The sequence below is a fragment of the Megascapheus bottae genome, chromosome X (assembly GCF_031878675.1).
Source record: "Megascapheus bottae isolate mThoBot1 chromosome X, mThoBot2.hap1, whole genome shotgun sequence".
NCBI classification, from domain to species: Eukaryota; Metazoa; Chordata; class Mammalia; order Rodentia; family Geomyidae; genus Megascapheus; species Megascapheus bottae.
In genome coordinates, this window is record NC_143547.1 from 26,724,691 (window position 1) to 26,738,492 (window position 13,802).

The following is a 13,802-nucleotide window of genomic DNA, read 5'->3' on the forward strand; positions in this document are numbered from 1 at the left end:
CTTCAGTGTAGAATTCAGACTCTTAATTATAGGGAAGCACAAAATTCGTTTTCAGTGATTTTGGTATGGTACATATGCACATTTAGATAGCTAAGTGTGTAATAGGAACTGAAGATAGTTATTTTATAAATATTAAGCTTTAAGTATGTTGGTTTTAAAAACTTGCTGAGATGGGAAGTCTTAGGGATAGGCAAATTTTAGGGTATACATTTTGAAAATATCAAAGAAAGGCTCTATAGTTCTTAGGAGGGGAAAATTTAAGATAATCTTTTACTTTAGATGGTAATCCATCCCTCCCTCCTTCCCTCCCTCAGTCCCTTGGCTTGTTTACTTATAGGAAAATACTTGAGCCACACCTTTATCTTTTTGCTGTTTATTTTGGAGGTGGCGTCTCCTAAACTTTGCTCTGGCTGGCTTGAAACCTCAGTCCTCTGAATGTGGAAACTTCCTGAGTAGTTAGGATTACAAGTGGAAGCCAGTGGTTGCCTGGCTAACTGGGAAAGGATTACAGCATCATTGGAGAGATTGAAAGAGTTACAGCTTTGATCTGTTCTTACCACAGAGAGGAACAATTGTTCCTAAGCACTATGATCAACTCTTGGATAAAATCTGCAATTTTAATATATATATATATATATTTTTTTTTTTTTTGTGGAGGGAGGGGTCATGGGACTTGAACTCAGCCTGGGTGCTGTCCTTGAGCTCTTCAGCTCAGGGCTACCACCCTACCCTTGAGCCAAGCTCCACTTCCCATTTCTAGAGGTAAGAGTCTCAGGTCTTTTTGTGTTTTGAATCTTGATCCTCAGATCTCAGCCTCCTGAGCAGCTAGGATTGCAGGCGTGAACCTGTTAAAATTGGGAGTTTTAGAGTATAAGTTCCCTAGAATTTGAAACATGACAATTGGAATTTGTGGTCAATTCCAGATTTTTTTTTTCCTGTAGTTGCCTGGAATACAAAGTCATCAATAGCCTTAAAATAATGTTATTTTTTTTTTCAACTGGGGAGGGTAATCTGAGAGTGGCTACAAATGCATGTATATTTGAGTGTTGGTAAGATTAGGAATAGCATTAGAATTAATGTGTATACATCACAAGAAGTAGCAATTGAGGCAATTTATGGCTGTAGTAAAGATATTTTTATTACTTTAAAGATTCTATGCATTCTTCCATTATTTAATAAAGTTCTTCCCTCTCTGGGAAAGATTCATTTAAGAGCAGGGTTGTTTATGTCAGTATGGACTACAGTAGTAATTTAGAGTCACGATTTATAAAGTTATCATAGTGCTCTTACATGATTGGTTTGGCACATTGTTTCCAATTTTATAGATGGGAAAGGCATTTAAGCTCTAACTTGCAGCTCTTTTTAATTACTACCTAGTTAAGAAATGTATAATGCCACGAATATTTCTGGGATGGTAGTAAAATGTGTTGGTTTCTTACGTGATTTTTTTTTTTGGATTTTTTTATTAAAGAATTTATTAAGATTGATTTTTACATCATTTCAAGTGATGTGTTTAGCAAACAAGTACTCAAGGGAATCTTTATATGCAATCACTGGCACTTAGATTTTAGAACATAATTAAAATCAGGCTGAGGGTTTGTATGTCATAGATACATATTAATCTATGTAATAAAACATTATGTCTATAGAGTCATAAATTTTTATGTCTGTGTAGTTGTGTTTATATTTCCAATACCAAGTCCATAGCATTGGGTACACAAATATTGAGTCATCACTCTTGTACTGTTTGGATCTAATAGCTACATATTAAGGATACCATGCGCCTTTTGTTCCTTTGATCTTGACTTGTCTCACTCAGCATGATTCGTTCTAGATTCATCTGCTCCCCTGCAAATGCCATTATTTTATCTTGTCTGTTGGCTATGTAAAATGGAGGATAATACGCATTATCAGGGAGGAAATGCGTTCTGGATTTTTTAGTTTTCTTAAAAGTGTGTATTTTTTATTTCTAGGCTGTTCGCTGCTACGAATCTCTAATCTTAAAAGCTGAAGGAAAAGTGGAGTCTGATTTCTTTTGTCAATTAGGTCACTTCAACCTCTTATTGGAAGACTATCCAAAAGGTAATTTTTTTGCCTCATTAATTTTTATTTATGTCTTTAAAATAACTATTTACATTTCATCAAGAGTATTCTTTTAACTAATAAGAAATTATTAACTCATCTAGTAAATAGGAAGAAAAGTGGAGTAGATGGAAATGGAAAAATGTAAATCATTCTAAGTTGACCATTCAGTAAAAGGTATGATGAGGTTTTGTTCCTTCTTATGCAAAGCTCTGCCCTATTTCTACTGTAGTAGAAAGTGAGCCAGTTTGTTGTATTATCCACATGGTAGACACTTTGGAAAGATAATATGAACTTAACTTTCTTCCTTATCCTGTGTGTAAAACACTGAATGAAAATCTGATCTATACTATAGAATTAGAGGAAAAGTAAATAATAAAGAGATGGTCATATGAATTTGAGCCTTTGATAACAATGAGTTCTTCATTCATTTGAATTTTTTCTTTAAGAAATAGGTAAGTTAAATAACTGAAGACAGTCCTTTGAGATGTGATTTCTTCAAGGTACTAAGCTGTTTGATTTAGACCATTACTCAGGAAGTTAAGTGACTCCCTCTCTGTCCCCCAAGAACCAGAGGGAGAATTGGTAGGTTTTACAATTATGTGATTCTGGTTACTATGTAGCAAGATAGTTTAAGGTCAGGGGCATAATAGTTATGAGCAGTCACTTAATGCTCTATTAGATACATTGACTTCAATTAAATTGAACACTTATTTAAAGGAAACTATTATACCAAACATACATACAATTCTATGTAGTGTGCTAATTTTCCAGTACCTTATATATACTTGGTTGAGCACACTAATTTAATAGCACAGAATAGATACTTACACTTAAAAATTAGTTGTATGTATAAGGCTATATGTCCTTAGTAATCATTGAACATATATTTTTTAACTTTCAAAATTTTATTAGTCAATGAATTTAAACAATATTTTCCATAAAAACATTTGGTTCTGAGGCATCCTGGGACATTTGCAGATGTTTTTTCTTTGTAGAAGGTGGTGTTGCCCCTAGACTATATTGGCAAATTTAGTCTGAGGGAAGAAGAAAAAGGTATTCTAAGGATTTAAGTCATTGAAAAGATGTGTTCAGAAGACCTGTTTACTGTTGTGTAGATTAACTGGCCATTGGTAGATAAGTCTGGAGCTTAATCTATAATAGGGGGAAGAGACAGCAAATTAAGAGGCGCATACACACACCATGCTTACTTTTACAATTGTAAAACTAGAGTCAGTCTTCAAAAGACACCTTCCTCCCCCCTCCCACCTACTCTGTCTGCCACTGTCATCACCAATTTCTAGAGGAATATATTACCTTAGGCTGTTTCCCTTGCAACTCTATCCAAATAGACCTTTATTTAGTTTACAGAATTGAAATCTTCAAGTACATTTGTTCACATTTCATTATGAGCTAGAAGTTTCTCCAATTACATAAGTTCCTGAAATTTGAAATTCCTACCAATGATAAATATTGGTCTCTCTCTCTCTCTCTCTCTCTCTCTCTCTCTCTCTCTCTCTCTCTCTCTCTCTCTCTCTCTCTCTCTTTCTCTCTTGCTTTCTCCCTCCCCCCTTCTCTCTTTCTTACCCTTTTCTGTCAAAGTAGCTTTTATATGTTTTAGTTCCTGAACAATTACAAATTCCTAGGGCAAGCTTCATGCCAAGAGTTGCTGAAGTGGAGAGGTCTTAAGTCAGAGCTTAATGTGATCTATTCCCCCTCCCCTCTCCCATCCCTCTAATCCTCTTTCCCTTCTTTTTCTAAATGACATACTTCATCATGGTGTATTTACCATATTGTAACAAAATAATTTGTTTTCTAATAATGAATATTAAGTTTCACATATACAAAATTATAAGTGTTTTTGAATCATTTGCTAGTCATTTTGTGTTTTTTTTTTTTTTTTTTTTTTTTTTGCCAGTCCTGGGCTTGAGCTCAGGGCCTGAGCACTGTCCTTGGATTTTCTCAAGGTTAGCACTCTACCACTTGAGCCTCAGCACCACATCCGGCTTTTTTCTATGTATGTGGTATTGAGGAATTGAACTCGGGTCTTCATGCATGCTAGGCAAGCACTCCACCACTAGGCCAAACTCCCAGCCCTATTGTTGTTTTTTTTTTTTTTTTTGGTTTGTTTGTTTGTTTGTTTTTTTTCCAGTCCTGGGCTTGGGCTCAGGGCTTGAGCACTGTCCCTGGATTTTCTCAAGGCTAGGGCTCTACCACTTGAGCCACAGCACCACTTCTGGCTTTTTGCTACGTATGTGGTACCGAGGAATCGAACCCGGGTCTTCGTGCATGCTAGGCAAGCACTCTACCATTAGGCCAAACTCCCGGCCCCTTGCTAGTCATTTTGAAATAGGATTTTGGCATTATTAAGATGCTTAAATGGTTTCAATCACTGTCTGTTGAAGACTTTAAAAATGTTTAGGTGTCGACTAGGAATGGGCTAGGAATTCTTTTTCATGTATAAAGATTAGAAATAAGGATTATATTTAGATTAAATGGAGTATAAAACTCTGTGTGTGATTTAGATTAAGTGAAGTATAGCACAAAACTCTTGGGTATGTGTATTGTTTCAAATTTACACACATTAGTGGTGCTGATGCTCCCAGACTTCCATTGTATCTTTTTCCTTGATTTTTCTTTCTCTTTTTCTCCTCAATAAGTTGGGCACTAGTGGCTCCTGCCTGTACTTCTATCAACTTGGGAAGCAGAGATCAGGAAGATTGTGGTTTAAGGCCAGCCAGGGCAAAAAAATTATTGAGCCACATTTCAATAGAAAAGGCAGGGTGTAATGGCTCATGTCTCTCCAGCTGTGTCAAGAAGTGTGAATAGGAGGATCACAATCCAGGCTGACTAGGCAAAAACAAGTGAGACTTTACTATCTCAAAAAACAAAACAAGGCTGGGAGTTTGGCCTAGTGGTAGAGTGTTTGCCCAGCATGCATGAAGACCTGGGTTCGATTCCTTGGTACCACATACATATAAAAAAGCCAGAAGTGGTGCTGAGGCTCAAGTGGTAGAGCTCTAGCCTTGAGAAAGTCCAAGGATAGTGCTCAGGCCCTGAGCTTAAGCCCAGGACTGACAAAAATAAAAATAATAATAAAAAATAAAAAACTAGAATAAAGCACTGGAGGCATGTCTTAAGTGGTAGACTATTTAACTATCAAGCCTGAAGCACTAAGTCCAAACCTCAACACCACCCAAACTAACAAAACAAAAATCATATTCATTAATAAGGTAATACTTGGTTTTAGACAACCAAGTAATAAGCTGGGAATGATGGCACATACCTATACAATTGTGGCACTTGGTAGGTTGAGGTAAGAGAATCATGAGTTTGAGATCAGCCTGGCCTTCAGAGACCTACCTACAAAATAAAGCAGAATGAAAACAAACAATGATAACATCAAAAGTTCTTGAGCAAGAAACACAAATATAGCTATATAAAGAGAAGGCCTTGTCCCAGTGAGGGCACTCTAGTAGAAACAAAAGTACAGATCATAGTTTGCTTTACGGTTGCTCAACAATTTAAATCTTCACAAACATCATTATAGTTAGGACATCTATCAGGATTAACTTGGACCAACTACTAGAAAATTTGTGACAAATATGATCAGAGAAGAGGGAACCCAGAACAAAGTAGAGAACTTTATACTAATATGGGCTAAAATGAGGCTTGTCATCTATTTTGTAAAATTAGGAGAGAGTAGGGAATTCATGAGAATATGATTAAGAAAAATCAATCCCAGATATGAGTCTGGTCCAGGCTTTAGGTAGAGCTCAATTTTTAGATTGAGAAAAGGTTACAAAGGTAGCAGAACTCACCAGACCTGGATTCTGGGCATAGTTCCTTCCTAAGTCTTCCTTTTCTTTCATCTCCGGTATTCCCTTGGGCTCTATCATCTCTTGTGTGTTCTGGGTTTCAGTAATCTGTATCATCTTTCTTAGTATTTACTTTCCTTTTAGGGTATATATAATTAGTGTTTTCTTTAGGAAAAAAATACCACTAGTTCTCTGAGACTTTGCATATCTGAAAATACCTGTATTCTACCCTTTAAACAGATACATAATTCTGGGCTGGAAGGAATTTTCCTTCCCAATTTTGCAAGGGTAATTTGCATTGCCTTATTTCTAGGCTTTAACATCTTTTGTATATCCTTTCGATTAATAAATTAGCCTTTTCTTCTGGGAATTTTTTTTTTTTGGAATTTTTGTATTTTCTCCCTTTTGTTTTATTCTGCATTTTAGTAGTATACATCAGCGATACAAAGGAGGATTTCATTTGTGACATTTTTATACATGAATACAATGTGTTCCTATCAATTCTCTCATTTATCCTCCATCTTCTTTTCTTAATACAATTGTAAGAGTGTTCATTGTTCTATTTTCATGCTTGGGACAATCTATTTTGACAGTATGCAACCTTTCACCCTCATTTTACATACACACACAGACGCATACAAAATAGAGCCTGTTCTCTCCTCTGTGTGCCCCCTCCCCCCAAATTTCTCTTCCCTCTTCTCCCTCCCAGAGCTGAGGACCAAACTCAGGGCCAATCCATGGGTTTTCTCTTTTTGTTCTTTCACTTGGAATTCTATTACTGATATATTAGCACTCCAGGACACATTTTCTCCAATTTCTGTCTTTGTTACCAATTTTTGGGTGGTTTCTTCAGCTTCCTATTCTGATCCTTCTATTGAATCACTCATTTCTCCTTTGATACTTTATTCCTATTGGTCTCTTCCATCCTTCCATATAGGCAGTATTTTTTCCTTTATGGAAAATTAAGAGTAGGAATTTTCCCGCTTTATTATGTTGTCCCTCCTCCCCCCCTTTTCTATTTGTTCCTTGTTGGTAGAGACTTTGTTTCAATACCTGATAATCCTTAGTGGTCCTTATTTAAAGATTTTATGACCTAAGAACTAGGACCTCTGAGAATGTGGGTGGGGCTCTTTGATTATGATCTCTTTGACCATGATCTCTTTGACATTCTGTTGGAGAACTTGTTCTTAGCTTTTTGATCAGATTGTGTAAGATGCATCCAAGATTGCATAGTAGAGGGAAGGAGCTGCTTCTCAGTTTCTGTCCTCAGCTTTCTTGTTTTATCCTGAGTATCTTAAACCAGAAGTTTAAAAAGTTCTCCAGCTGATCATAAGAAAAATACTCTTTCATAATGTTTTCATGTAGTTTTATGGGTTTGTTTCTACTACTAAATCTTTATTCTTTGAGTTGAGAAATTTTACTTTCTTACATGTCATTGGGTGTTGATATTCTATTCTCTGATCGCAAAGGTCATCCATATTCTTCATTCTTATAGATATATAGTTATGTTATTTTGATTCTATTATTCTCATGTTATAATTCTTATATTTTGATATTCCAGGTTTTGATTCCAACTCTATTAGATAGTAATATTCCTTTTATTACTTTGAATTTTATCTTTGCTTGTTTAATGTTTACAGTTTGCTTTTATTATACATGGATCTGAATTTTTGCTTTATCTGTAAAACGGCCTACCATATTAGAATATATTCAAACCGGTGAATTTTTTTTCCCTCTGTGCTTCTGTAGGTCTTTTACTGCCTTAATACTTAGGAAGCTGCTCAATCTTAGCTTATGTGTACTCACAGGACCAACTGGTGATCTTTGAAAGGTGTAAGGTACATAGCCTTCCACTATAAAAGGTTCTGGTTTATTTAGTATGTGCCTCTTTTTTTTTTTTTGCCTGGTTGTGGGGCTTGAACTCTGGACTTAGCACTGTCCCTGAGCTCTTCAGCTCAAGGCTAACACTCTGCTACTGAGCCACAGTGCCACTTCTGTTTTTTTCAGGTGGTTAATTGGAGATAAGAGTCTAATGGTCTTATGTGCTTGGGTTGGCTTTAGACCACCATCCTTGGATCTCAGCCTCCTTAGTAGCTAGGATTATAGGTGTGAGCCACCAGCACCCAGCTATGGCTTTTCTTAAACAACTAATTTTTATGTGCACGTGTAATTTGTACATTTAAATCTAATTTCTTTGAATTTGTAGTCCGACAAAAACTACTTTTAAGGGGGCCAGGAATGCTGCTTGGTGCTTGATGAGCATGCATAAAGCCCTAGGGTTCGATTCCTCGGTACCATATACACAGAAAAAGCTGGAAGTGTCATTGTGACTCAAGTGGCAGGGCACTAGACTTGAGCAAAAAGTGTCCAAGGACAGTGACCAGGCCCTGAGTTCAAGCACCAGGACTGGCAAAAAAAGAAACTTTTAAAGTTTTTTATTTTTTTTGGAAGTCTTTTATACTTCTAGAAGGCTTGAACTCAGGGCCTGAGCACTGTCCTTGATCTTTCTCAAGGCTAGAGCTCTACCACTTGAGCAATAGCACCATTTCCAGCTTTTTTTCTTACTTATGTGGTACCGAGGAATCGAACCCATGTCTTCATGCGTGCTATCCAGGCACTCTACTACTAAGCCAAACTCCCAGTCCCTGTTTTGTTTTGATTTTGGCTGTGGGACCCAAACAAATATTGCTTGAGGGGTAGTCAGGTTCCTGAGATATGATTACTCCTGGTTGGGATTGATCTCTTCTTGTCTGTTTGGGCTCCAAAGGTGCCCTCAGACCCTGTTTGGAACAGCTGGTTGTAAAAGGTAGCAGTGAAATACCTCAGATATGCTTATCTTTGTGCCTTCAGCCTTGAATGGGGATCTGATAGGTTTAATTTAGGTATCTTTAAGTATTAGAAAAGCATTCCTTAACTGATTAACTTGCTTACATGTCAGTTAAGCTAGAGTCCAATCACATAAAACATAACAAATGCTGGTCTTTTAGTAAGTGCAAGGTCAGTGTGTTTTGTTTTCCCTTCTTTGCAAAAACACTTTCTGAGTACCTGTTGCAATAATGTTCCTTAAAACTTGCATTATTTATTACTAATAGAACATGATCATAAGTCATAACTATTTTCTTTCTTTCAGCATTATCTGCATACCAGAGGTACTACAGTTTACAATCTGACTACTGGAAGGTTAGTACGCATTTGCATGCCTATTTCTGATTTTGTTTTGTTGGCAGTTCATTGTCAGTTATTTAAAAAAATAAATCGAGCATGTTTTGGGTTGGTACTTCATATTCTACTTCTAAAGGAGAGGGATTAGAAGAAATCATGAGTATTATTTTGTTTGCTACCTTTTGTGACCTACATTTATTGGCCAAAGATGATTCTAAGTGAAATAAGTTAAGGTCAAGCACAGCCAAGCTATAACCACAACAAGCATTCTTTGATTTTCATGTCTTGAATTTGTACAGATATTTTCAAAGTGCTCAAGTAGAGAGGACTAACTCTTTCTTGGTATACTCAGTCTGTTTGTGTGGTACTGAGGAATTAAATCCAGGGCTTCATACATGGTAAGCAAGCAGGCAGGCACCCCTACCACTAAGCCACATTCCTAGTGCATAGTTACTGTATCTTGAAATCAGGCAGTCTGAGGTTTTTTTGGGGGGGTGGGGGGCAGTTGTAGGACTTAAGCTCCAGGGCCTGAGCACTACCCTTAGGCTTTCTCAAGGCTAGAGCTCTACCACTTGAGTCTCGGCATCATTTCTGGCTTTTCCCCCCACTATTTATGTGGTACCAAGGAATTGAACTTGGGTCTTTGTGCATGCTAGGCAAGCACTCTACCACTAGGCCAAACTCCCGGTCCTAGGCCTTTTCTTAAGTATAATCATTAAACATGCATGATTAATTAAAAATCATTGGCTACTGGTGATGCACTTAACTTTTTAGCCCCCCTTCAGTCTCTCACTGTTGGAGGAAGGATTATTGGGCAACTCTCTGATTATATCTTGGTTTTTCTTCATTACTTCAGAAATTCTAAGGTTAAAGAACTGCTTGTCCTTCTTCCCTCCCATCCCTCCCATCCCTCCCATCCTTCCCCTCCCTCCCCTCCCCTCCCCTCCCCTCCCCTCCCCTCCCCTCCCTCCCCTCCCTCCCCTCCCTCCCTCCCTCCCTCCCTCCCTGCCTTCCTTTTTTGGTGGGATTGGGGGACTTGAACTCTGGGTTGGGTGCTGTTCCTGAACTCTTGCTCAAGGCTAGCATACTACCACTTTGAGCCACAGCACCACTTCTGATTTCCTGGTCTTTAGTTAGAGATAAAGAGTTGTATGGACTTTCCTGCCCAGGCTGGCTTTGTACCACAGTCAGGTCTGTCTCCTGAGTGAGTACCTAGCCATTAGTACCCAGTAATATTACAGGATTTTCTTTCAAATTACATTATTTTTAATTAACATCTATTAGTTTTACAAGGCATTTCATGTTAACGCGCGTGTGTGTGTGTGTGTGTGTGTGTGTGTGTGTGTGTGTGTGTGTGTTTGTGTTTGTTTGTGTTTGTTTGGTGAGTCATGGGGCTTGAAGTTGGCCTGGGTGGCTGTTCCTGAGCTCTTCAGCTCAAGGCTACCACCTTATCCCTGGGCCTGAGTGCTGTCCCTGAGTTCTTCAGGTCAAGGTTACCACCCTACCCCTAGGTTTACCCCTGGGCCTGGAGTTGTGCCAGAGCTCTTCAGCTCAAGGCTACCTCCCTACCCTTGAGCCAAGCCCCACTTCCCATTTTCTAGAGGTTAATTGGAGATAAGAGTCTCAGATTCTTTTGTGCCCAGGCTGGCTTTGAACCTTGATCCTCAGATCTCAGCCTCCTGAGTAGCTAGGATTATAAGTGTGAGCTTACCTGCCTGGCCATACAGTGTTTTTTTTTTTTTTTTTTTGTTTGTTTGTTTGTTTGTTTGCCAGTTGTGGTATTTGAACTCAGGACCTGAGCACTGTCCTTGGACTTTTTCTGAAGACTAGAGCTCTATCACTTGAGCCATAGCACTACTTTCAGCTTTTTTCTATGTATGTGGTACCGAGGAATCGAACCCGGGTCTTCATGCATGCTAGGCAAGCACTCTACCACTAGGCCAAACTCCCGGCCCTACAGTGTGTTTTGATCAGAGTAACTCTCTGTTAATCTGTGCCCCTTTCTTCCTAAGCCAGTCTGAGCATTCTTCAGTGTTCCATTTGCATGTATGTACATATATATTTTGACCATATCCACTCTCCTTCACCTTCCTTTATCCTCTCCGTTTGTCTATCCCCCTCGAACTAGTACCTGTACACCACATTGGACTTGTTTCAACTTCCCGACACTGATTTTGTTAAAGTGAATGTTACTCAAATGGGCTTCACCATAGTATGTCATATGGTCTTATTTGTGTTCACATAAGAAAATGTGTTCTTTGTCCTTCTGAACTTAACTTCATTTAATATGTTGGTCTTGAGAGCCATATATTTCCTTGCCAATGACATTATTTCTCATCATTTATTGAATGATACTCCATTGTGTGTATGCATCTTATTTTCTTGATCCATTCTGTGTTGTAGGGCATTTGGGCTATTTCCATAACTTGGCTTTTGTGAATAGTGTGGCATTGAACATTGATGTACAGGTGTTTTTATTATATCCTGTATCACTATATCCTAGGGTAGTTGTATTTCTAGTTCTTTGAAGATCCTGTATACTAATTTCCATAGAGAAATGAAGCTTTTATTAACAAGGAGATGGTGGTAGCTTTGGCTCATGGCTTAATTAGGTAAGCATGGAAACTTCTGTTCAGGGTGGTTTTTTTTTGGGGGGGGGGTCATGGGGCTTGAACTCTGCCTGGGTGCTGTCCTTGACTTCTTCAGTTCAAGGCTACCGCCCTACCCTTGAGCCAAGCCCCACTTTTCCACTTAACCTCGTTTTCTAGAGGTTAATTGGAGATAAGAGTCTCAGGCTCAGGTCCTTTTGTGCCTGGACTGGCTTTGAACCTTGATCCTCAGATATCAGCCTCCTGAGTAGCTAGGATTACAGGCATGAGCCACTGTGCTCAGCTCTGTCCATTTTTAGTTTTAGACCAGATTTAGGCTCACAGCAAAGTGGAGGAGATAAAAGATTTCTCATACTTGTCCTACACTTACATTGTCCTCCTTAATAATAAACATTTTCTAATAGAATTTTATAACCATCAGAGAACCAGTCCTGACTTATCTTTATCACTCAAAGTTTTATCCTTGAGCAACAGCGCCAGTTCCACTTTTTCTGTTGGCTAATTGGATGTAAAAGTCTCACAGTCTTTAGTGCCCAGCTGGCTTTGAACTGCGATCCTCAGATCTCAGCCTCCTGAGTAGTTAGGATTACAGGCTTGAGCCACCTTGCCTGAGCTTGGAGTAGGAACTTTACCACTAAGTATTTGCATTGAAGCAGGAGTACAGTCGCCTCTTTGTCTGTAGTTTTGCTTTCTGTAGTTTCAGGAACTTAAACTCAATTGATGCCTGAAAATACTAAGTGGAAAATTTGAGAAATAATGAGTAGGTTTTAAACTGCTTACTGTTTTGAGAACATGATGGGATTTTTTGGTGAGGTGTGGGGGAGGGGGAGTAGGGGGGTGGGGGAAAGAGTACTGGAGCTTGAACTCAGGGTCTGGGCACTGTCCTTGGATACTTTTTGCTCAAGGCTAGTTCTCTACCACTTGCGACATAGTGCCACTTTTGGATTTTTCTGTATATGTGATACTAAAGAATTGAACCTAGGGCTTTCTGCATGCTAGGCCAGCACTCTACCTCTAGGCTACGATTCCAGCCCACATGATGAAATTTTGTGCCATGCTCCTTGCTTGCTTGGGATATGATTTATCTCTTTGTCTAGTGTATTCCCATTGTATACTACTTGCCTGTCTTGTTGGAAACAGCTATCTATCTATCTGTCTATCTGTCTGTCTGTCTATCTATCTATCTATCTATCTATCTATCTATCTATCTATCTATCTATCTATCTCCCTCTCTTTTGTTGGTCATGGGGCTTGAACTCTGGGCCAGGGCACTATCCCTGAACTCTTCAGCTGCTGCCCTACCCCTGGAGCCACAGTGTCACTTCCAGTTTTTTAATGATTAATTGGAGATCAGAGTCTCACAGACTTTAGTGTTCAGGCTGGATTTGAACCACGATCCTCAGATCTCAACCTCCTGAGTAGCTAGGATTACAGGCGTGAGCCACTGTGCCCAGCCAGAGACGTTTATGACTGACCCAATTAGTAAATGTTTTTGTCACATATTATCTCATTGAGAAAATTTGGGATAATTATAACTTAGCAAAATTAAATCAATTATTTATTAACATTTTATATTGTTTCTAAGGAGCTCCTTGTATTTTAAAAAGAACTATGCAATATAATGCCCAGTACACATTCTATTATTAAAAGTGATTGTGGATGGGTCGGGAGTTTGGCCTACTGGTTGAGTGCTTGCCTAGCATGCACGAAGACCCGGGTTCGATTCCTTGGTACCACATACCTAGAAAAAAGCCAGAAGTGGTGCTGAGGCTCAAGTGGTAGAGCTCTAGCCTTGAGAAAGTCCAAGGACAGTGCTCAGGCCCTGAGCTCCAGCCCAGGACTGGCAAAAAAAAACAAAAAAAGTGATCATGGTGGCTCACACCTGAGTCAGGATAAGTGTTGACATTTGTTTTAAGTCCAAAATATAACCCTCTAGGTTTTATTTTGTTTGGCATATAAATTGAAAACAAAACAAAGACAAACACCCCCCATCTCCCCTTTTTTTCTTGCTGTTCTAAGCATATATTGTACATTTCTGTTAAATTCAGTCTTTCTTCCTGGCCATATTGGACATGAAATAGTTCAAGAACAGAGGGAATGAGGGGGTAGAGGAAGAGGTGAATAAAACCAA

At 38.7% G+C, this 13,802-nt stretch overlaps 1 protein-coding gene and 1 long non-coding RNA gene across 10 annotated transcripts in view; one reads left to right on the forward strand and one right to left on the reverse strand.

Annotated features, from left to right (window-relative positions):
• Positions 1-13,802, forward strand: part of Kdm6a (lysine demethylase 6A) — a 140,226-nt gene that overhangs the window by 36,162 nt on the left and 90,262 nt on the right. For all 9 annotated transcript variants that reach the window (XM_090327071.1, XM_090327064.1, XM_090327072.1 and 6 more), the window contains exons 3-4: positions 1,974-2,082; positions 9,031-9,080. In XM_090327071.1, the coding sequence (XP_090183197.1) occupies positions 1,974-2,082; positions 9,031-9,080 (159 nt within the window). The remainder of the gene's footprint in view (positions 1-1,973; positions 2,083-9,030; positions 9,081-13,802) is intronic.
• On the reverse strand, positions 3,049-7,001 carry LOC150040634 (uncharacterized). The gene is made up of 3 exons (XR_016533897.1): positions 6,954-7,001; positions 5,369-5,445; positions 3,049-3,119 (listed from the first exon to the last, which is right to left on the reverse strand). It is a non-coding gene; the product is annotated as an uncharacterized LOC150040634 (long non-coding RNA).